This window comes from Lethenteron reissneri, chromosome 23 (genome assembly GCF_015708825.2).
Source record: "Lethenteron reissneri isolate LAM-NWPU_2019-01 chromosome 23, ASM1570882v1, whole genome shotgun sequence".
In the NCBI taxonomy this organism is placed as follows: domain Eukaryota; kingdom Metazoa; phylum Chordata; class Hyperoartia; order Petromyzontiformes; family Petromyzontidae; genus Lethenteron; species Lethenteron reissneri.
The window spans coordinates 23418618-23441333 of NC_083801.1; the positions used below are offsets into that span (position 1 = coordinate 23418618).

At 46.2% G+C, this 22716-nt stretch overlaps 1 protein-coding gene across 3 annotated transcripts in view; it reads left to right on the forward strand.

Annotated features, from left to right (window-relative positions):
* The first annotated feature begins 2870 nt into the window (after positions 1-2870).
* LOC133345791 (probable ATP-dependent DNA helicase HFM1) overlaps positions 2871-22716 on the forward strand; it is a 44776-nt gene continuing 24930 nt past the window's right edge. The window contains exons 1-5 of one of the 3 annotated variants that reach the window (XM_061556763.1): positions 2888-2904; positions 3992-4042; positions 4565-4642; positions 9051-9142; positions 20859-20962. In XM_061556763.1, the coding sequence (XP_061412747.1) occupies positions 4615-4642; positions 9051-9142; positions 20859-20962 (224 nt within the window). In that variant the 5' untranslated portion in view covers positions 2888-2904; positions 3992-4042; positions 4565-4614. Of the gene's footprint in view, positions 2905-3991; positions 4043-4564; positions 4643-9050; positions 9143-20858; positions 20963-22716 lie in introns of all 3 variants that reach the window. The other 2 variants (XM_061556764.1, XM_061556765.1) reach the window with 2 other exon arrangements.

Here is a 22716-nt window from a genome sequence, read left to right on the forward strand (position 1 = left end):
TCAGACTCGACTTGGACTTGCATAACAATGACTTTGTCCCACCTCTGAGCTGGTGTGGACTCGAGTCATGTGACCTTGGGACTCGAGTCAGACTCGAGTCATGAATTTGATGACTTCAGACTCGACTTGGACTTGCACTAACAATGACTTTGTCCCACCTCTGAGCTGGTGTGGACTCGAGTCATGTGACTTGGACTCGAGTCAGACTCGAGTCATGAATTTGATGACTTCAGACTCGACTTGGACTTGCATAACAATGACTTTGTCCCACCTCTGAGCTGGTGTGGACTCGAGTCATGTGACTTGGACTCGAGTCAGACTCGAGTCATGAATTTGATGACTTCAGACTCGACTTGGACTTGCATAACAATGACTTTGTCCCACCTCTGAGCTGGTGTGGACTCGAGTCATGTGACTTGGACTCGAGTCAGACTCGAGTCATGAATTTGATGACTTCAGACTCGACTTGGACTTGCATAACAATGACTTTGTCCCACCTCTGAGCTGGTGTGGAATCGAGGTCATGTGACTTGGACTCGAGTCAGACTCGAGTCATGAATTTGATGACTTCAGACTCGACTGGACTTGCATAACAATGACTTTGTCCCACCTCTGAGCTGGTGTGGACTCGAGTCATGTGACTTGGACTCGAGTCAGACTCGAGTCATGAATTTGATGACTTCAGACTCGACTTGGACTTGCATAACAATGACTTTGTCCCACCTCTGAGCTGGTGTGGACTCGAGTCATGTGACTTGGACTCGAGTCAGACTCGAGTCATGAATTTGATGACTTCAGACTCGACTTGGACTTGCATAACAATGACTTTGTCCCACCTCTGAGCTGGTGTGGACTCGAGTCATGTGACTTGGACTCGAGTCAGACTCGAGTCATGAATTTATGACTTCAGACTCGACTTGGACTTGCATAACAATGACTTTGTCCCACCTCTGAGCTGGTGTGGACTCGAGTCATGTGACTTGGACTCGAGTCAGACTCGAGTCATGAATTTGATGACTTCAGACTCGACTTGGACTTGCATAACAATGACTTTTGTCCCACCTCTGAGCTGGTGTGGACTCGAGTCATGTGACTTGGACTCGAGTCAGACTCGAGTCATGAATTTGATGACTTCAGACTCGACTTGGACTTGCATAACAATGACTTTGTCCCACCTCTGAGCTGGTGTGGACTCGAGTCATGTGACTTGGACTCGAGTCAGACTCGAGTCATGAATTTGATGACTTCAGACTCGACTTGGACTTGCATAACAATGACTTTGTCCCACCTCTGAGCTGGTGTGGACTCGAGTCATGTGACTTGGACTCGAGTCAGACTCGAGTCATGAATTTGATGACTTCAGACTCGACTTGGACTTGCATAACAATGACTTTGTCCCACCTCTGAGCTGGTGTGGACTCGAGTCATGTGACTTGGACTCGAGTCAGACTCGAGTCATGAATTTGATGACTTCAGACTCGACTTGGACTTGCATAACAATGACTTTGTCCCACCCTCTGAGCTGGTGTGGACTCGAGTCCTGTGACTTGGACTCGAGTCAGACTCGAGTCGATGAATTTGATGACTTCAGACTCGACTTGGACTTGCATAACAATGACTTTTGTCCCACCTCTGAGCTGGTGTGGACTCGAGTCATGTGACTTGGACTCGAGTCAGACTCGAGTCATGAATTTGATGACTTCAGACTCGACTTGGACTTGCATAACAATGACTTTGTCCCACCTCTGAGCTGGTGTGGACTCGAGTCATGTGACTTGGACTCGAGTCAGACTCGAGTCATGAATTTGATGACTTCAGACTCGACTTGGACTTGCATAACAATGACTTTGTCCCACCTCTGAGCTGGTGTGGACTCGAGTCATGTGACTTGGACTCGAGTCAGACTCGAGTCATGAATTTGATGACTTCAGACTCGACTTGGACTTGCATAACAATGACTTTGTCCCACCTCTGAGCTGGTGTGGACTCGAGTCATGTGACTGGACTCGAGTCAGACTCGAGTCATGAATTTGATGACTTCAGACTCGACTTGGACTGCATAACAATGACTTTGTCCCACCTCTGAGCTGGTGTGGACTCGAGTCATGTGACTTGGACTCGAGTCAGACTCGAGTCATGAATTTGATGACTTCAGACTCGACTTGGACTTGCATAACAATGACTTTGTCCCACCTCTGAGCTGGTGTGGACTCGAGTCATGTGACTTGGACTCGAGTCAGACTCGAGTCATGAATTTGATGACTTCAGACTCGACTTGGACTTGCATAACAATGACTTTGTCCCACCTCTGAGCTGGTGTGGACTCGAGTCATGTGACTTGGACTCGAGTCAGACTCGAGTCATGAATTTGATGACTTCAGACTCGACTTGGACTTGCATAACAATGACTTTGTCCCACCTCTGAGCTGGTGTGGACTCGAGTCATGTGACTTGGACTCGAGTCAGACTCGAGTCATGAATTTGATGACTTCAGACTCCGACTTGGACTTGCATAACAATGACTTTGTCCCACCTCTGAGCTGGTGTGGACTCGAGTCATGTGACTTGGACTCGAGTCAGACTCGAGTCATGAATTTGATGACTTCAGACTCCACTTGGACTTGCATAACAATGACTTTGTCCCACCTCTGAGCTGGTGTGGACTCGAGTCATGTGACTTGGACTCGAGTCAGACTCGAGTCATGAATTTGATGACTTCAGACTCCACTTGGACTTGCATAACAATGACTTTGTCCCACCTCTGCTATGTACCGTTAATTTGTCAACACCTTCGGTCTCCTGCAGTTTGCACATGAATCTAACAGAGCACCTCAATGCAGAGATCGTCTTGCACACGATCACAGATGTCAACGTGGCATTGGATTGGATCCGATCCACATTCCTGTACGTTCGGGCACTCAAAAACCCAAGTATTACAGTAAGAAATGCATTTGCAATTCAAAATGAAAACGTACAATATTCGCGTGACAGATGCAAAAAAAAATAGCGTTGCCTCTTGAATCGCTAATGTGTGTGATAGTATACTCTTAGGTTTTTTTGTAAAGTCACCGTGTAGGTAAAAAATAAAAATAAAATTAATGAAAGTAAAATAAAAATCACGACGTTTCGGAGGCAACACAAGCTTCCGTCTTCAGGTGGAACCTTCACAGCCACGATTGCTGTGAGGAATAACATGTTTGAATGTTATGAAGTACAAAGGACATAATTAGAGTGTATTTGTAAGGGGTCAATGTTAAACATTCTGACAATTTAGAGTTTGTTCATTGACATCAAGTGTTTAAATAGTTTTGACTATGACAAGATAAAGTCACGTAGAAGGGAAGTAATAAAATAATTAGAATACAATATAATAAAATAATATAATAATATAATTAAATAATATAATATAATAAAATAATATAATATAATAAAATAATATAATAAAATAATATAATATAATAATATAATAAAATAATATAATAATATAATTTAATAATATAAAATAATATAATAATATAATTTAATAATATAATATAATAAAATAATATAGTAATATAATTAATAATGTAATAATATATAATATAATAATATAATTTAATAATATAATATAATAATATAATTTAATAATATAAAATAATATAATATAATAATATGATTTAATAATATAATATAATAATATAATAATATAATTTAATAATATAATATAATAATATAATAAAATAATATAATATTATAATATAATATAATAAAATAATATAATAATATAATATAATAATATAATATAATAATATAAAAAAAATGTTACTTCCCTTCTACGTGACTTTACCGAAAGAACCAAGAAGATGAATCCCTGCAGTCAGGAAAGAAGCTTTAAATCAAAATTTATGACAAGATATTCACCTGTTAAAGTCATTTTAAGTACATCTCAAGCGATGCATAAAAAGGCAGCATACTGACAAATAAATGCACTCTGTGTGAATCACTGATACAGAATTTGCCGCTGGTCTGAGCAAAGAGGATATTGAGAAGAAACTTCTGCAAGGTATAGTGATATTAACGCAATTTCACATCAAACTGTAATTTTACAGGAATGATCGTAGACAATGCTCACGAAGTTTCGATTGCAACACAAGCAATCATCATCAGGTGTGAAAACCACAGCAAGAAAATTAGAAAAAAAATAAGTGCCGGTTTTTTCCATTTTTTTTTTGCTGTGTTTTTCACACCTGATGATGATTGCTTGTGTTGCGATCGAAACGTCGTGAGCATTTTATTGTTTTATATATTTTTTATTTTATTGTTTCCCTTCTACGTGACTTTACCGAAAGCGCCAAGAAGAAAAATCTGGACCTGTTTCGACATTCAATGTATAAGCCGTCAGGCTGGCTTGAACCAATATTAGTGACCTGCCAGACGTCACTAGGCAGGGATCTGCTCTGTTAGCTATGAATGTGTCGAGCATATTTTAGATTTTAACAAATATGGGAAGGCTGATGACCTGCTTAGTTCATTGGTTGTATTGTCCACAACGACGTCAATGTTTATTTTGCATTCTTTATTTCAGAACTATGCTTAGAGAGTTTGAACTCACTGGCCACTTACAAGCTAATTTGTATGCAGAACGGATATATTAAGCCAACAGGTAATTCATCATTCTGCTTATTATTATTACTACGTGTTTATTTTCTCTATTTGTGATGAAAAAACATAATGTCATTTCACATTTTATTCGTATATAGTGTCCAGTCATCAGTGCAAATCTCAGAAGGTGCTGTAGAATTTGTAACGTGCACAGCTTCCTAACGGAGTCACAGGAGGAAACGCACAGACCAGCAGGGGAGGCAGTGAGAGCATTTGCCAACAACTGCCCACGCCCTGTGCCGCTATATTGGGATGTTTCGCCAACTCCATGAATTATAGCAATATGCAATATAGATCGTTTATTGTCATTGTCACCAGTACAACGAAATTTAAAATGCTCACCAGTCAGGGCATCATTCATAAATTTAAATTGAATAAAACAAGAAAATAAAAATAAAATTAAATGAAAGATAATCAATTTATACTATATATAAAAACAGCCCAAGTATACCCACATACCCACATAAGGTCACATTTTGTCATTGCACATCTCTATTACACAGTCAATTGTAAACGCTATTACTTAATCATTAATTAGCATTATTGAGTGTGCTGATCGCTGTAGGATAAAAGCTCTGTTTGAATCTGTTTGTCCTTGTTTTGACCGATCTGAATCGTCTGCCTGATGGCAACAGCTCAAACAGTGAGTGTCCAGGGTGAGAAGAGTCCTTTATAATGTTAATGAGCGTCTGTGCATGGAACAAAAACGTACGTGTGCCAGGGGTAGTAACTCAATATCCGTGCATATGGATGTCACGAATTTGCTCTTCTGCCATACCCTGGCAAGCCAAGCATATGGCGATATTGGCGACCTTGGGAAGGGAGTTTTTACAATTTGTGTTTGTATTCTTAGGTTTTTTCGGTAAAGTCACCGTGTAGGTAAAAAATTAAAATGAATAAAAGTAAAATAAAATAAAAATCACGGCGTTTCGGAGGCAACACAAGCTTCCGTCTTCAGGTGGAACCGTCACAGCCACGACAGCTGCATCAAGTAAATGAGAGATTACAAGAGCTACCACTCCGTATATATATAATGGTTGGTTTAATAAAAAGAGTGGTATCTCTTGCAATCTCTCATCTACTTGATACGGCTGTCGTGGCTGTGACGGTACCTCCTGAAGACGGAAGCTTGTGTTGCCTCCGAAACGTCGTGATTTTTATTTTATTTTATTAATTTTACATTTTTTACCTACGTGACTTTACCGAAAAAACCTAAGAATATGAATCCTTGCAGTCACGAAAGCTTCAAATCTAGAATTTGTGTTTGATCGAGCCACCCTGTATTACAGGCATGAAGTATAGCCACCGGTACCCTGGCATTTAATTTAAGTTTATTTTTAAATCCTTTATATTAAGTTCGCTTGCTTGCTTGAGTGCTTGCTTGCTTACGACCGTGCAAATCTTTCGGTCGTTTTTTAACCCACTTCCCGTGATCCAATCGAGCTGACATTTTCCACATAGACTCGTTGTGCGTGACAATGTATGTTCGTGAAAAATTTTTTCCAAAATTTTACACTTTTTAAGATTTTTTTTATATTTAATTACCAATTGCTTAATGGTGGCAGGCAATCATCTGACCCATAGGTGGCAGCCATCTCAAGCCAGAGGACGAGAGGACTCTAGCCGATGCCACGCATATAAAGGATTTATAGTGAAAAACTTTGATTGTTACGGGTTAATTTTTGACACATCATGGGACCTCCTTTGCCTTTCTTTTAATCTTCTTGGTTCTTTCGGTAAAGTCACGTAGAAGGGAAGTAATAAAATAATAAAAATAAAACATAATAAAACAATTCTCACGACGTTTCGGCCACAACGCAAGCAGCCGTCCTCAGGTGAAAACCAGGTCCGTCGAGGCGACAGAGTCTGAATGAAACAGCACACGGGCTTGGAGCATATATATAAGCTGGGCGCATTGACAAAGGAATTTGCATATCAACAGGAATTTAGCATATTTATGGGAAATGCAGGAATGTGATTAGTACTGCATATGCATGTGCATTATGCAGGATTAACAGCATCAAAGGGAGCTGCAGTTACTGCTGCTGCAGCAGTTGCTGCTGCTGCTGCAGTTTCTGCTGCTGCTGCAGTTGCTGCTGCTGCTGCACTTGCTGCTGCTGCTGCACTTGCTGCTGCTGCTGCACTTGCTGCTGCTGCTGCTGCACTTGCTGCTGCTGCTGCAGTTGCTGCCCTATCCATTTTAATATAACACTATGTATTATTCTACCCACCCTAATGTGTATCATACTGCTATATGTTTACTGTACAATTACGACACCATACATTACTCTGCACACTGCACCATGCCAGTGAGTGGAACGCGGTCTGAAAGTCACCGTTAACGTGAACACAATCAGTTAAGATCCGAAATGGTTTATTACGTCCTTCCAATGATTGCTAAGCCAGAATCCATCTTCTCGGTTGAAATTGTCTCTGTGTTTGTATATGTGGATCGCCTCATGAACGAATCTCTCATGATAGCCAGATGGCTTGCAGAGAACCTCTGTCTTGGAGAAGTCAATGTCATGTGAGCCCACTGAATTGTAACAGTGATCTGCCACGGCTGAGGTGTTTGTCCTACCGTGTTTCAGGTCTGCCTTATGTTCACGGATGCGGTCCGAGACATGTCGTTTGGTTTCTCCAATGTAACTGCTACCACAGAGGCAACTTAGTTTGTAGACGCCAGGGTACTGTATGTCTGGAACCACATCTTTTACAGACGGGACCAGATCACGGATTTTATGTACTGTGTTGAATCGGACCTGGATCTTGTGTTTAATCAGGATTTTGGAGATCTTTTTTGTGACCCCAGCAATGTAGGGTAAGGTGATGGTCTTGAAAGGCTCCTCAACAGGATCCTTCTTGATGGTTGGAGTGATGGCTTTGCGGATTGTGTAGTCGGAGTAACCATTAGCCTTAAGAGCTTGGCGTACGTGTTTGAGTTCACTGGAAATGTGTTCATGGTCGGGATTCCCACCACCATCCATCCCAGAAGAATTCCCTCATCAAGACTCTATATCATAGAGCCCAATGCATCTCCGACCATGAACACATTTCCAGTGAACTCAAACACGTACGCCAAGCTCTTAAGGCTAATGGTTACTCCGACTACACAATCCGCAAAGCCATCACTCCAACCATCAAGAAGGATCCTGTTGAGGAGCCTTTCAAGACCATCACCTTACCCTACATTGCTGGGGTCACAAAAAAGATCTCCAAAATCCTGATTAAACACAAGATCCAGGTCCGATTCAACACAGTACATAAAATCCGTGATCTGGTCCCGTCTGTAAAAGATGTGGTTCCAGACATACAGTACCCTGGCGTCTACAAACTAAGTTGCCTCTGTGGTAGCAGTTACATTGGAGAAACCAAACGACATGTCTCGGACCGCATCCGTGAACATAAGGCAGACCTGAAACACGGTAGGACAAACACCTCAGCCGTGGCAGATCACTGTTACAATTCAGTGGGCTCACATGACATTGACTTCTCCAAGACAGAGGTTCTCTGCAAGCCATCTGGCTATCATGAGAGATTCGTTCATGAGGCGATCCACATATACAAACACAGAGACAATTTCAACCGAGAAGATGGATTCTGGCTTAGCAATCATTGGAAGGACGTAATAAACCATTTCGGATCTTAACTGATTGTGTTCACGTTAACGGTGACTTTCAGACCGCGTTCCACTCACTGGCATGGTGCAGTGTGCAGAGTAATGTATGGTGTCGTAATTGTACAGTAAACATATAGCAGTATGATACACATTAGGGTGGGTAGAATAATACATAGTGTTATATTAAAATGGATAAGGCAGCAACTGCAGCAGCAGCAGCAAGTGCAGCAGCAGCAGCAGCAAGTGCAGCAGCAGCAGCAAGTGCAGCAGCAGCAGCAAGTGCAGCAGCAGCAGCAAGTGCAGCAGCAGCAGCAACTGCAGCAGCAGCAGCAACTGCAGCAGCAGCAGAAACTGCAGCAGCAGCAGCAACTGCTGCAGCAGCAGTAACTGCAGCTCCCTTTGATGCTGTTAATCCTGCATAATGCACATGCATATGCAGTACTAATCACATTCCTGCATTTCCCATAAATATGCTAAATTCCTGTTGATATGCAAATTCCTTTGTCAATGCGCCCAGCTTATATAGATGCTCCAAGCTCGTGCGCTGTTTCATTCAGACTCTGTCGCCTCGACGGACCTGGTTTTCACCTGAGGACGGCTGCTTGCGTTGTGGCCGAAACGTCGTGAGAATTGTTTTATTATGTTTTATTTTTATTATTTTATTACTTCCCTTCTACGTGACTTTACCGAAAGAACCAAGAAGATGAATCCCTGCAGTCACGAAAGCTTTAAATCGAAACTTTCTTTTAATGTTTTGCTATTTCAACAAAAATGGTTTTATGTTGCACAGATGTCGGTAGATTGATGGCTTCCTACTACATGGCATTTGACACCATCAAGCTGTTTGGCACTATACAGGGATCGGAAGCCATCCAAGACCTGGTAAGCCAGGTCACAGAGTTGGCTTCTCATTGTTCCACATCGCCACCATCAACTCACGTCAACACGGCTGACTGAGCAGTCTCCCTTACTTAGCAGAGGCAGAGAGCCCCCTCCTCCTATGCCCACCCACCCCCCCTTTGCCCCCTGACCCCATCCCCCACACACACATTCACTCGTACATCCTGATCTCTGGACTGCACATTGCACTACATCGCACTACCACACTGGTTTCAATATCTTATTTCTTTAAATACTTTATTTAAATAATATTTTACATTTTAAAAAATTCTTGACTGTTGTTTATTTTAAGTTTATTACATTTTTGATTATTCATCTTGTGTTGATCGCCGATTGTTGATTGTTTATTTATGTCTGTTAATTGTGATTAATTTTTTTATTGCTTGGTTGCACCGTGGGACCAAGAGAGAGGACTGTAATTCCATCTGTGTTGTATGTCATGCATGTGTAGTATTCTTGAATGAGACCGACACGTCGTATAGGCCACACGCTTTTATTCCGATGACACTAGTCCTCAGGACTCACTGGGGAGACAGTCCCACACACACAACCTAGGCAGGTACAGCCTCCGGCTCTATTCTCATTTCTCTCCTTCCCTAGCCTACAGCTACTCTGTTACTCTCGTCCCTAGCCTACAGCTACTCAGCTACTCTCTTCCCTAGCCTCCAGCTACTCTGTTACTCTCGTCCCTAGCCTACAGCTACTCAGCTACTCTCTTCCCTAGCCTCCAGCTACTCAACTACTCTCGTCCCTAGCCTACAGCTACTCAGCTACTCTCTTCCCTAGCCTACAGCTACTCAGCTACTCTCTTCCCTAGCCTACAGCTACTCAGCTACTCTCTTCCCTAGCCTACAGCTACTCAGCTACTCTCTTCCCTAGCCTCCAGCTACTCAGCTACTCTCTTCCCTAGCCTCCAGCTACTCAGCTACTCTCGTCCCTAGCCTACAGCTACTCAGCTACTCTCTTCCCTAGCCTACAGCTACTCAGCTACTCTCTTCCCTAGCCTACAGCTACTCAGCTACTCTCTTCCCTAGCCTACAGCTACTCAGCTACTCTCTTCCCTAGCCTACAGCTACTCAGCTACTCTCTTCCCTAGCCTCCAGCTACTCAGCTACTCTCTTCCCTAGCCTACAGCTACTCTGTTACTCTCGTCCCTAGCCTACAGCTACTCAGCTACTCTCTTCCCTAGCCTCCAGCTACTCAGCTACTCTCTTCCCTAGCCTACAGCTACTCAGCTACTCTCTTCCCTAGCCTACAGCTACTCTGTTACTCTCGTCCCTAGCCTACAGCTACTCAGCTACTCTCTTCCCTAGCCTACAGCTACTCAGCTACTCTCTTCCCTAGCCTACAGCTACTCAGCTACTCTCTTCCCTAGCCTACAGCTACTCAGCTACTCTCTTCCCTAGCCTCCAGCTACTCAGCTACTCTCTTCCCTAGCCTCCAGCTACTCAGCTACTCTCGTCCCTAGCCTACAGCTACTCAGCTACTCTCTTCCCTAGCCTACAGCTACTCAGCTACTCTCTTCCCTAGCCTACAGCTACTCAGCTACTCTCTTCCCTAGCCTACAGCTACTCAGCTACTCTCTTCCCTAGCCTCCAGCTACTCAGCTACTCTCTTCCCTAGCCTACAGCTACTCAGCTACTCTCTTCCCTAGCCTACAGCTACTCAGCTACTCTCTTCCCTAGCCTACAGCTACTCAGCTACTCCCTTCCCTAGCCTACAGCTACTCAGCTACTCTCGTCCCTAGCCTCCAGCTACTCAGCTACTCTCTTCCCTAGCCTCCAGCTACTCAGCTACTCTCTTCCCTAGCCTACAGCTACTCAGCTACTCTCTTCCCTAGCCTACAGCTACTCAGCTACTCTCTTCCCTAGCCTCCAGCTACTCAGCTACTCTCTTCCCTAGCCTACAGCTACTCAGCTACTCTCGTCCCTAGCCTACAGCTACTCAGCTACATCTCTTCCCTAGCCTACAGCTAATCAGCTACTCTCTTCCCTAGCCTACAGCTACTCAGCTACTCTCGTCCCTAGCCTACAGCTACTCAGCTACTCTCTTCCCTAGCCTACAGCTACTCAGCTACTCTCTTCCCTAGCCTACAGCTACTCAGCTACTCTCTTCCCTAGCCTACAGCTACTCAGCTACTCTCGTCCCTAGCCTACAGCTACTCAGCTACTCTCTTCCCTAGCCTACAGCTACTCAGCTACTCTCTTCCCTAGCCTCCAGCTACTCAGCTACTCTCTTTCCCTAGCCTCCAGCTACTCAGCTACTCTCGTCCTAGCCTACAGCTACTAAGCTACTCTCTTCCCTAGCCTACAGCTACTCAGCTACTCTCTTCCCTAGCCTACAGCTACTCAGCTACTCTCTTCCCTAGCCTACAGCTACTCAGCTACTCTCTTCCCTAGCCTACAGCTACTCAGCTACTCTCTTCCCTAGCCTCCAGCTACTCAGCTACTCTCTTCCCTAGCCTCCAGCTACTCAGCTACTCTCTTCCCTAGCCTACAGCTACTCAGCTACTCTCTTCCCTAGCCTACAGCTACTCAGCTACTCTCTTCCCTAGCCTACAGCTACTCAGCTACTCTCGTCCCTAGCCTACAGCTACTCAGCTACTCCCTTCCCTAGCCTACAGCTACTCAGCTACTCTCGTCCCTAGCCTCCAGCTACTCAGCTACTCTCTTCCCTAGCCTCCAGCTACTCAGCTACTCTCTTCCCTAGCCTACAGCTACTCAGCTACTCTCTTCCCTAGCCTACAGCTACTCAGCTACTCTCTTCCCTAGCCTCCAGCTACTCAGCTACTCTCTTCCCTAGCCTACAGCTACTCAGCTACTCTCGTCCCTAGCCTACAGCTACTCAGCTACTCTCTTCCCTAGCCTACAGCTAATCAGCTACTCTCTTCCCTAGCCTACAGCTACTCAGCTACTCTCGTCCCTAGCCTACAGCTACTCAGCTACTCTCTTCCCTAGCCTACAGCTACTCAGCTACTCTCTTCCCTAGCCTACAGCTACTCAGCTACTCTCGTCCCTAGCCTACAGCTACTCAGCTACTCTCTTCCCTAGCCTACAGCTACTCAGCTACTCTCTTCCCTAGCCTACAGCTACTCAGCTACTCTCTTCCCTAGCCTACAGCTACTCAGCTACTCTCGTCCCTAGCCTACAGCTACTCAGCTACTCTCTTCCCTAGCCTACAGCTACTCAGCTACTCTCTTCCCTAGCCTACAGCTACTCAGCTACTCTCTTCCCTAGCCTACAGCTACTCAGCTACTCTCTTCCCTAGCCTACAGCTACTCAGCTACTCTCTTCCCTAGCCTCCAGCTACTCAGCTACTCTCTTCCCTAGCCTCCAGCTACTCAGCTACTCTCGTCCCTAGCCTACAGCTACTCAGCTACTCTCTTCCCTAGCCTACAGCTACTCAGCTACTCTCTTCCCTAGCCTACAGCTACTCAGCTACTCTCTTCCCTAGCCTACAGCTACTCAGCTACTCTCTTCCCTAGCCTACAGCTACTCAGCTACTCTCTTCCCTAGCCTCCAGCTACTCAGCTACTCTCTTCCCTAGCCTACAGCTACTCTGTTACTCTCGTCCCTAGCCTACAGCTACTCAGCTACTCTCTTCCCTAGCCTCCAGCTACTCAGCTACTCTCTTCCCTAGCCTACAGCTACTCAGCTACTCTCTTCCCTAGCCTACAGCTACTCTGTTACTCTCGTCCCTAGCCTACAGCTACTCAGCTACTCTCTTCCCTAGCCTACAGCTACTCAGCTACTCTCTTCCCTAGCCTACAGCTACTCAGCTACTCTCTTCCCTAGCCTCCAGCTACTCAGCTACTCTCTTCCCTAGCCTACAGCTACTCAGCTACTCTCTTCCCTAGCCTACAGCTACTCAGCTACTCTCTTCCCTAGCCTACAGCTACTCAACTACTCCCTTCCCTAGCCTACAGCTACTCAGCTACTCTCGTCCCTAGCCTCCAGCTACTCAGCTACTCTCTTCCCTAGCCTCCAGCTACTCAGCTACTCTCTTCCCTAGCCTACAGCTACTCAGCTACTCTCTTCCCTAGCCTACAGCTACTCAGCTACTCTCTTCCCTAGCCTCCAGCTACTCAGCTACTCTCTTCCCTAGCCTACAGCTACTCAGCTACTCTCGTCCCTAGCCTACAGCTACTCAGCTACTCTCTTCCCTAGCCTACAGCTAATCAGCTACTCTCTTCCCTAGCCTACAGCTACTCAGCTACTCTCGTCCCTAGCCTACAGCTACTCAGCTACTCTCTTCCCTAGCCTACAGCTACTCAGCTACTCTCTTCCCTAGCCTACAGCTACTCAGCTACTCTCTTCCCTAGCCTACAGCTACTCAGCTACTCTCGTCCCTAGCCTACAGCTACTCAGCTACTCTCTTCCCTAGCCTACAGCTACTCAGCTACTCTCTTCCCTAGCCTCCAGCTACTCAGCTACTCTCTTCCCTAGCCTCCAGCTACTCAGCTACTCTCGTCCCTAGCCTACAGCTACTCAGCTACTCTCTTCCCTAGCCTACAGCTACTCAGCTACTCTCTTCCCTAGCCTACAGCTACTCAGCTACTCTCTTCCCTAGCCTACAGCTACTCAGCTACTCTCTTCCCTAGCCTACAGCTACTCAGCTACTCTCTTCCCTAGCCTCCAGCTACTCAGCTACTCTCTTCCCTAGCCTACAGCTACTCAGCTACTCTCTTCCCTAGCCTACAGCTACTCAGCTACTCTCTTCCCTAGCCTACAGCTACTCAGCTACTCCCTTCCCTAGCCTACAGCTACTCAGCTACTCTCGTCCCTAGCCTCCAGCTACTCAGCTACTCTCTTCCCTAGCCTCCAGCTACTCAGCTACTCTCTTCCCTAGCCTACAGCTACTCAGCTACTCTCTTCCCTAGCCTACAGCTACTCAGCTACTCTCTTCCCTAGCCTCCAGCTACTCAGCTACTCTCTTCCCTAGCCTACAGCTACTCAGCTACTCTCGTCCCTAGCCTACAGCTACTCAGCTACTCTCTTCCCTAGCCTACAGCTAATCAGCTACTCTCTTCCCTAGCCTACAGCTACTCAGCTACTCTCGTCCCTAGCCTACAGCTACTCAGCTACTCTCTTCCCTAGCCTACAGCTACTCAGCTACTCTCTTCCCTAGCCTACAGCTACTCAGCTACTCTCTTCCCTAGCCTACAGCTACTCAGCTACTCTCGTCCCTAGCCTACAGCTACTCAGCCACTCTCTTCCCTAGCCTACAGCTACTCAGCTACTCTCTTCCCTAGCCTCCAGCTACTCAGCTACTCTCGTCCCTAGCCTACAGCTACTCAGCTACTCTCTTCCCTAGCCTACAGCTACTCAGCTACTCTCTTCCCTAGCCTACAGCTACTCAGCTACTCTCTTCCCTAGCCTACAGCTACTCAGCTACTCTCTTCCCTAGCCTACAGCTACTCAGCTACTCTCTTCCCTAGCCTACAGCTACTCAGCTACTCTCGTCCCTAGCCTACAGCTACTCAGCTACTCTCTTCCCTAGCCTCCAGCTACTCAGCTACTCTCTTCCCTAGCCTACAGCTACTCAGCTACTCTCTTCCCTAGCCTACAGCTACTCAGCTACTCTCTTCCCTAGCCTACAGCTACTCAGCTACTCTCTTCCCTAGCCTACAGCTACTCAGCTACTCTCTTCCCTAGCCTACAGCTACTCAGCTACTCTCGTCCCTAGCCTACAGCTACTCAGCTACTCTCTTCCCTAGCCTCCAGCTACTCAGCTACTCTCTTCCCTAGCCTACAGCTACTCAGCTACTCTCTTCCCTAGCCTACAGCTACTCAGCTACTCTCTTCCCTAGCCTACAGCTACTCAGCTACTCTCGTCCCTAGCCTACAGCTACTCAGCTACTCTCGTCCCTAGCCTACAGCTACTCAGCTACTCTCTTCCCTAGCCTACAGCTACTCAGCTACTCTCGTCCCTAGCCTACAGCTACTCAGCTACTCTCTTCCCTAGCCTACAGCTACTCAGCTACTCTCTTCCCTAGCCTACAGCTACTCAGCTACTCTCTTCCCTAGCCTACAGCTACTCAGCTACTCTCTTCCCTAGCCTACAGCTACTCAGCTACTCTCTTCCCTAGCCTCCAGCTACTCAGCTACTCTCTTCCCTAGCCTACAGCTACTCAGCTACTCTCTTCCCTAGCCTACAGCTACTCAGCTACTCTCTTCCCTAGCCTACAGCTACTCAGCTACTCTCTTCCCTAGCCTCCAGCTACTCAGCTACTCTCTTCCCTAGCCTACAGCTACTCAGCTACTCTCTTCCCTAGCCTACAGCTACTCAGCTACTCTCTTCCCTAGCCTACAGCTACTCAGCTACTCTCTTCGCTAGCCTCCAGCTACTCAGCTACTCTCTCCCCTAGCCTACAGCTACTCAGCTACTCTCTTCCCTAGCCTACAGCTACTCAGCTACTCTCTTCCCTAGCCTACAGCTACTCAGCTACTCTCTTCCCTAGCCTACAGCTACTCAGCTACTCTCTTCCCTAGCCTCCAGCTACTCAGCTACTCTCGTCCCTAGCCTACAGCTACTCAGCTACTCTCTTCCCTAGCCTCCAGCTACTCAGCTACTCTCTTCCCTAGCCTACAGCTACTCAGCTACTCTCTTCCCTAGCCTCCAGCTACTCAGCTACTCTCTTCCCTAGCCTCCAGCTACTCAGCTACTCTCGTCCCTAGCCTACAGCTACTCAGCTACTCTCTTCCCTAGCCTACAGCTACTCAGCTACTCTCTTCCCTAGCCTACAGCTACTCAGCTACTCTCTTCCCTAGCCTACAGCTACTCAGCTACTCTCTTCCCTAGCCTACAGCTACTCAGCTACTCTCTTCCCTAGCCTACAGCTACTCAGCTACTCTCTTCCCTAGCCTACAGCTACTCAGCTACTCTCTTCCCTAGCCTACAGCTACTCAGCTACTCTCGTCCCTAGCCTACAGCTACTCAGCTACTCTCTTCCCTAGCCTCCAGCTACTCAGCTACTCTCTTCCCTAGCCTACAGCTACTCAGCTACTCTCTTCCCTAGCCTACAGCTACTCAGCTACTCTCTTCCCTAGCCTACAGCTACTCAGCTACTCTCTTCCCTAGCCTACAGCTACTCAGCTACTCTCTTCCCTAGCCTACAGCTACTCATCTACTCTCTCCCCTAGCCTACAGCTACTCAGCTACTCTCTTCCCTAGCCTACAGCTACTCAGCTACTCTCTTCCCTAGCCTACAGCTACTCAGCTACTCTCTTCCCTAGCCTACAGCTACTCAGCTACTCTCTTCCCTAGCCTACAGCTACTCAGCTACTCTCTTCCCTAGCCTACAGCTACTCAGCTACTCTCTTCCCTAGCCTACAGCTACTCAGCTACTCTCTTCCCTAGCCTACAGCTACTCAGCTACTCTCTTCCCTAGCCTACAGCTACTCAGCTACTCTCTTCCCTAGCCTACAGCTACTCAGCTACTTTCTTCCCTAGCCTCCAGCTACTCAGCTACTCTCTCCCCTAGCTACAGCTACTCAGCTACTCTCTGCCTAGCCTACAGCTACTCAGCTACTCTCTTCCCTAGCCTACAGCTACTCAGCTACTCTCTTCCCTAGCCTACAGCTACTCAGCTACTCTCTTCCCTAGCCTCCAGCTACTCAGCTACTCTCTCCCTAGCCCTACAGCTACTCAGCTACTCTCTTCCTAGCCTACAGCTACTCAGCTACTCTCTTCCCTAGCCTACAGCTACTCAGCTACTCTCTTCCCTAGCCTACAGCTACTCAGCTACTCTCTCCCTAGCCTACAGCTACTCAGCTACTCTCTTCACTAGCCTACAGCTACTCAGCTACTCTCTTCCCTAGCCTACAGCTACTCAGCTACTCTCGTCCTAGCCTACAGCTACTCAGCTACTCTCTTCCCTAGCCTACAGCTACTCAGCTACTCTCTTCCCTAGCCCTACAGCTACTCAGCTACTCTCTTCCCTAGCCTACAGCTACTCAGCTACTCTCTTCCCTAGCCTACAGCTACTCAGCTACTCTCTTCCCTAGCCTACAGCTACTCAGCTACTCTCTTCCCTAGCCTACAGCTACTCAGCTACTCTCTTCCCTAGCCTACAGCTACTCAGCTACTCTCTTCCCTAGCCTACAGCTACTCAGCTACTCTCTTCCCTAGCCTACAGCTACTCAGCTACTCTCTTCCCTAGCCTACAGCTACTCAGCTACTCTCTTCCCTAGCCTACAGCTACTCAGCTACTCTCTTCCCTAGCCTACAGCTACTCAGCTACTCTCTTCCCTAGCCTACAGCTACTCAGCTACTCTCTTCCCTAGCCTACAGCTACTCAGCTACTCTCTTCCCTAGCCTACAGCTACTCAGCTACTCTCTTCCCTAGCCTACAGCTACTCAGCTACTCTCTTCCCTAGCCTACAGCTACTCAGCTACTCTCTTCCCTAGCCTACAGCTACTCAGCTACTCTCTTCCCTAGCCTACAGCTACTCAGCTACTCTCTTCCCTAGCCTACAGCTACTCAGCTACTCTCTTCCCTAGCCTCCAGCTACTCTGTTACTCTCGTCCCTAGCCTACAGCTACTCAGCTACTCTCTTCCCTAGCCTACAGCTACTCAGCTACTCTCTTCCCTAGCCTACAGCTACTCAGCTACTCTCTTCCCTAGCCTACAGCTACTCAGCTACTCTCTTCCCTAGCCTACAGCTACTCAGCTACTCTCTTCCCTAGCCTCCAGCTACTCTGTTACTCTCGTCCCTAGCCTACAGCTACTCAGCTACTCTCTTCCCTATCCTACAGCTACTCAGCTACTCTCTTCCCTAGCCTACAGCTACTCAGCTACTCTCTTCCCTAGCCTACAGCTACTCAGCTACTCTCTTCCCTAGCCTACAGCTACTCAGCTACTCTCTTCCCTAGCCTACAGCTACTCAGCCCACTCAGTTCCAGAGGGGCGGCATCCTTGAGGTTTGGGGGTCCAGGATCTCCGGCTCTCCTCCTTCAGCTTCTCCTCCGATCGACCCCTCCGCTCTCCGGGAGCCGTCTTATATCTCCCCTCTCTCTGAGGGGCGGGGGTGTCTCGGGCCCTGGCTCTCGCCAGCCCCCTCCCCTCAGAGCCGTTCCAACTACCTCTCGTCCCTGTCAATCCGGGCCGGTCCAGACCGGTACGTACCTCTCCCCTAGCTTGTGTCAACCTTGGTGTCAACCTTGACCACCACGCATGTAACACACTTGACAATAAAGTGACTTTAAGACTTTAAGACTTTAAGAAAGGGTTCATGACAACGCATGACAGCTCGTGACTGTGATCATGTTAACAGACAATGATTCGTATTCTTAGGTTTTTTCGGTAAAGTCACCGTGTAGGTAAAAACATCAAAATTAATGAAAATAAAATAAAATAAAACAAAAAATCACGACGTTTCGGAGGCAACACAAGTCTCCGTCATCTGGTGGGACCGTCACAGCCGGATTAGCTGTATCAAGTGAGGCAATTATTCAAGATGTAATCCCTTATAAGCAAGTTGAAGGGGGGGAGGAGAGGGGGGGGGCTCATCATTGGCTACCACATTCTGATGAGCTCCCCCCCCCCTCTCCTCCCCACCTTCAACTTGCTTATAAGGGATCACATCTTGAATCATTGCCTCACTTGATGCAGCTAATTCGGCTGTGACGGTCCCACCAGATGACGGAGACTTGTGTTGCCTCCGAAACGTCGTGATTTTTTGTTTTATTTTATTTTATTTTCATTAATTTTGATGTTTTTACCTACACAGTGACTTTACCGAAAAAACCTAAGAATATGAATCCTTGCAGTCACGAAAGCTTCAAATCTAGAACTGACAAGGATGTGTGTGTGTGTGACGCGAATCAAACAACCACAACGACTTGCAGTAGCAGCAGCAGCAGCGGATTTGACAAGCGGCTGTAGACTATTATTTTGGATATTTGACAACAGGCCGCGAGTTATTTTGTAACAGGTCCCTGCGGGGTGGGCTGGTAGGAACGAATAAGCAAAGAATATAAACATAATGTATTATTACACTTGTTTAGCCAGGAAAGCCCCACTGAGTGTAAAGGTTTTTGAAGGTTCCTGCCAAGTGTTTGCAGTAGGGGGCGATGTTGCTACACCTAAACGGACGATACAACGGGAGAGATTGAGGCCTAGTTCTAGGCTTTAGGCCTAGCTGTAGGCTTTAGACCGCTGTGAGTTAATTTTTAATTTAAATGTTTTAATTGTTAATGTAAAAGCTTTAAATGTAAATGTTTCTATTTAAAAACATCAGGGAATGTAACATTGTTAAACATTAACTCCCTTTCACACACGCGGGGGTACGATACGAAGGGAGAGTTTGAGGCCTAGTTCTAGGCTTTAGGCCTAGCTGTAGGCTTTAGGCCGCTGTGAGTTAATTTTTAATTGAAATGTTTTAATAAAAAACTATCTCAAGGAATTATAAGGGAATGTTACACTTGTTTAGCCAGGAAAGCCTCACTGAGTCTAAAGGTTTTTGTAGGGTCCTGCCAAGTGTTTGCAGTAGGGGGCGATGTTGCTACACCGAATCGGACATCGGACAGACGATATAATCTATTGTAGGCTGGTTCACTTCGTTCCTACCAGTAAAACAAATTAATAAGCAGACAAACAATTGAGCAGATGTAGAACTCGTACTCGTGTTGTCTTTCTCGTCCCGTTTATTTTCTCCTCAAGGTCCACACCTTCTCCTCATCGCCGCTCCGTGGCCACCCGTTCGCCCCGCCACGCCATCCGCCATCAGCGGCGCTCTGTGTCCCTCCGCTCTCTCTCCAGCTCTCCCAGAGTCCTTCGCTCCGCTGCTACCCTGCTCCGTATCTTCTCTGATGCACTGCTGCCGCTGCTACCGCTGCTACCGCTGCTGCCGCTGCTGCCGCTGCTGCCGCTGCTGCCGCTGCTACCCGCTGCTGCCGCTGCTGCCGCTGCTGCCGCTGCTGCCGCTGCTGCCGCTGATGCCGCTGATGCCGCTGATGCCGCTGCTGCCGCTGCTGCCGCTGATGCCGCTGCTGCCGCTGCTGCCGCTGCTGCCGCTGCTGCCGCTGCTGCCGCTGCTGCCGCTGCTGCCGCTGCTGCCGCTGCTGCCCCTGCTGCCGCTGCTGTCACTGCTACTACCACTGCTGCCGCTGCTGCCACTGCTGCCACTCCTACCGAAAGAACCAAGAAGAAGAAAACAGTTTTGCCATTTTGATTTAAAGCTTTCTTGACTTAACTCATTAACTCATTGGCACGTTTCGATGTAAAGCTGCTTTCGTGACTGCAGGGATTCATCTTCTTGGTTCTTTCGGTAAAGTCACCACGTAGAAGGGAAGTAATAAAATAATAAAAATAAAACATAATAAAATTATTCTCACGACGTTTCGGCCACAACGCAAGCAGCCGTCCTCAGGTGAAAACCAGGTCCGTCGAGGCGACAGAGTCTGACTCTGTGAGAATAATTTTATTATGTTTTATTTTTATTATTTTATTACTTCCCTTCTACGTGATGACTTTACCGAAAGAACCAAGAAGAAGAAAACAGTTTTGCCATGTTTGGTGGTCATCAAATACTGATTTGACCCTGTAATGGATGTGCGTTTAGTGTCAGGGCAGACTTGGGAGCTCATTGTGTGCAGATGCGGGATCTGATGGAGGGTGGAATTCTTTTCCAATTCTGTGTAGCGGCATCAACGGTGTTGGCCACGATGACATCTTGATCTTTGACCTTCTTTACAGGTGACGCTCATCTCAAGCTGTCGAGAGTACAAAGACATCGCACTCCGCGTCAATGAAAAGAAAGCCCTGAACACATTGAACGTGGCCAAAAAGCACATCATACGGTAACAATCGGTGACACATCGCAAAATAAACATTAGCATCGTCGTAAAGAATGGGGGAAAATAATAAGCGTACAATATGCCTCTTTCACATACAGTGAGGGAAAAATTTAACCCGTAAAAACAAAGTTTTTCACTATAAATCCTTTATATGCGTGGCGGCTAGAGTCCTCTCGTCCTCTGGCTTGAGATGGCTGCCACCTATGAGTCAGATGATTGTCTGCCACCATTAAGCAATTGGCAATTAAATATGATTAATTTTTTCCTAAAAAGTGTAAAATTTAGGAAAAAAATTTCACGAAAATAAATTGTCACGCACAACGAGTCTGTGTGGAAAATGTCAGCTCGATTGGATCACGGGAAGTGGGTTAAAAAACGACCGAAAGATTTGCACGGTCCTAAGCAAGCAAGCAAGCACGCAAGTGAACTTAATATAAAGGATTTAAAAAGTATTTGATCCCCTGCTGATGTAGTACGTTTGCCCGCTGACAAAGAAATGATCAGTCTGTAATGTTAACGGTAGGTTTATTTGAACAGTGAGAGACAGAATAACAACACAAAAATCCCGAAAAACGCATGTCAAAAATGTTATAAAGTGATTTTCATTTTAATGAGGGAAATAAGTATTTGACCCCCTCTCAATCAGAAAGATTTCTGGCTCCCAGGTGTCTTTTATACAGGCAACGAGCTGAGATTAGGAGCACACTCTTAAAGGGAGTGCTCCTAATCTCAGCTTGTTACCTGTATAAAAGACACCTGTTCACAGAAGCAATCAATCAATCAGATTCCAAACTCTCCAAATAAACCCACCATTAAAATTACAGACTGATCATTTCTTTGTCAGCGGGCAAACGTACAAAATCATCAGGGGATCAAAGACTTTTTTCCCTCCTCACTGTAACAAGCTGAGATTAGGAGCACTCCCTTTAAGAGTGTGCTCCTAATCTCAGCCCCTTACCTGTATAAAAGACACCTGGGAGCCAGAAATCTTTCTGATTGAGAGGGGGTCAAATACTCATTTCCCTCATTAAAATGCAAATCAATTTATAACATTTTTGACATGCGTTTATCTGGATTTTGTTGTTGTTATTCTGTCTCTCACTGTTCAAATAAACCTACCGTTAAAATTACAGACTCATCATTTCTTTGTCAGCGGGCAAACGTACTACATCAGCAGGGGATCAAATACTTTTTTCAAATCAATTTATAACATTTTTGACATGCGTTTCTCTGGAGTTTGTTGTTGTTATTCTGTCTCTCACTGTTCAAATAAACCTAGCGTTAAAATTATAGACTGATCATTTCTTTGTCAGTGGGCAAACGTACTACATCAGCAGGGGATCAAATACTTTTCCCCCCCTCACTGTATCTGTCCATCCACATGAAATAATGCAGACACGTGACACTTCCTATCAGCCGCCACGTGGAGTTGTGGGAGTGCATCATCTCAGCAGACTTGGTTCCACGCAACCAAACTCTGGACTGGTGTTGACATTTCGTGTCTCATCAGCAGTCACTTTTGTTTAAACCAATGTAGGTGAATTGCCATTTGTAAATATACAATTATACATAATGTGTGTTGGCAAAGTTACATTACAATAAATTGCAATTTTGAAATGGTATATTTGGTCAGTTTGAAGAATGTTAGGTATTTTAAAAAATCATTTATATTAAGTTCACTTGCTTGCTTGCTTGCGCGCTTACGACCGTGCAAATCTTTCGGTCGTTTTTTAACCCACTTCCCGTGATCCAATCGA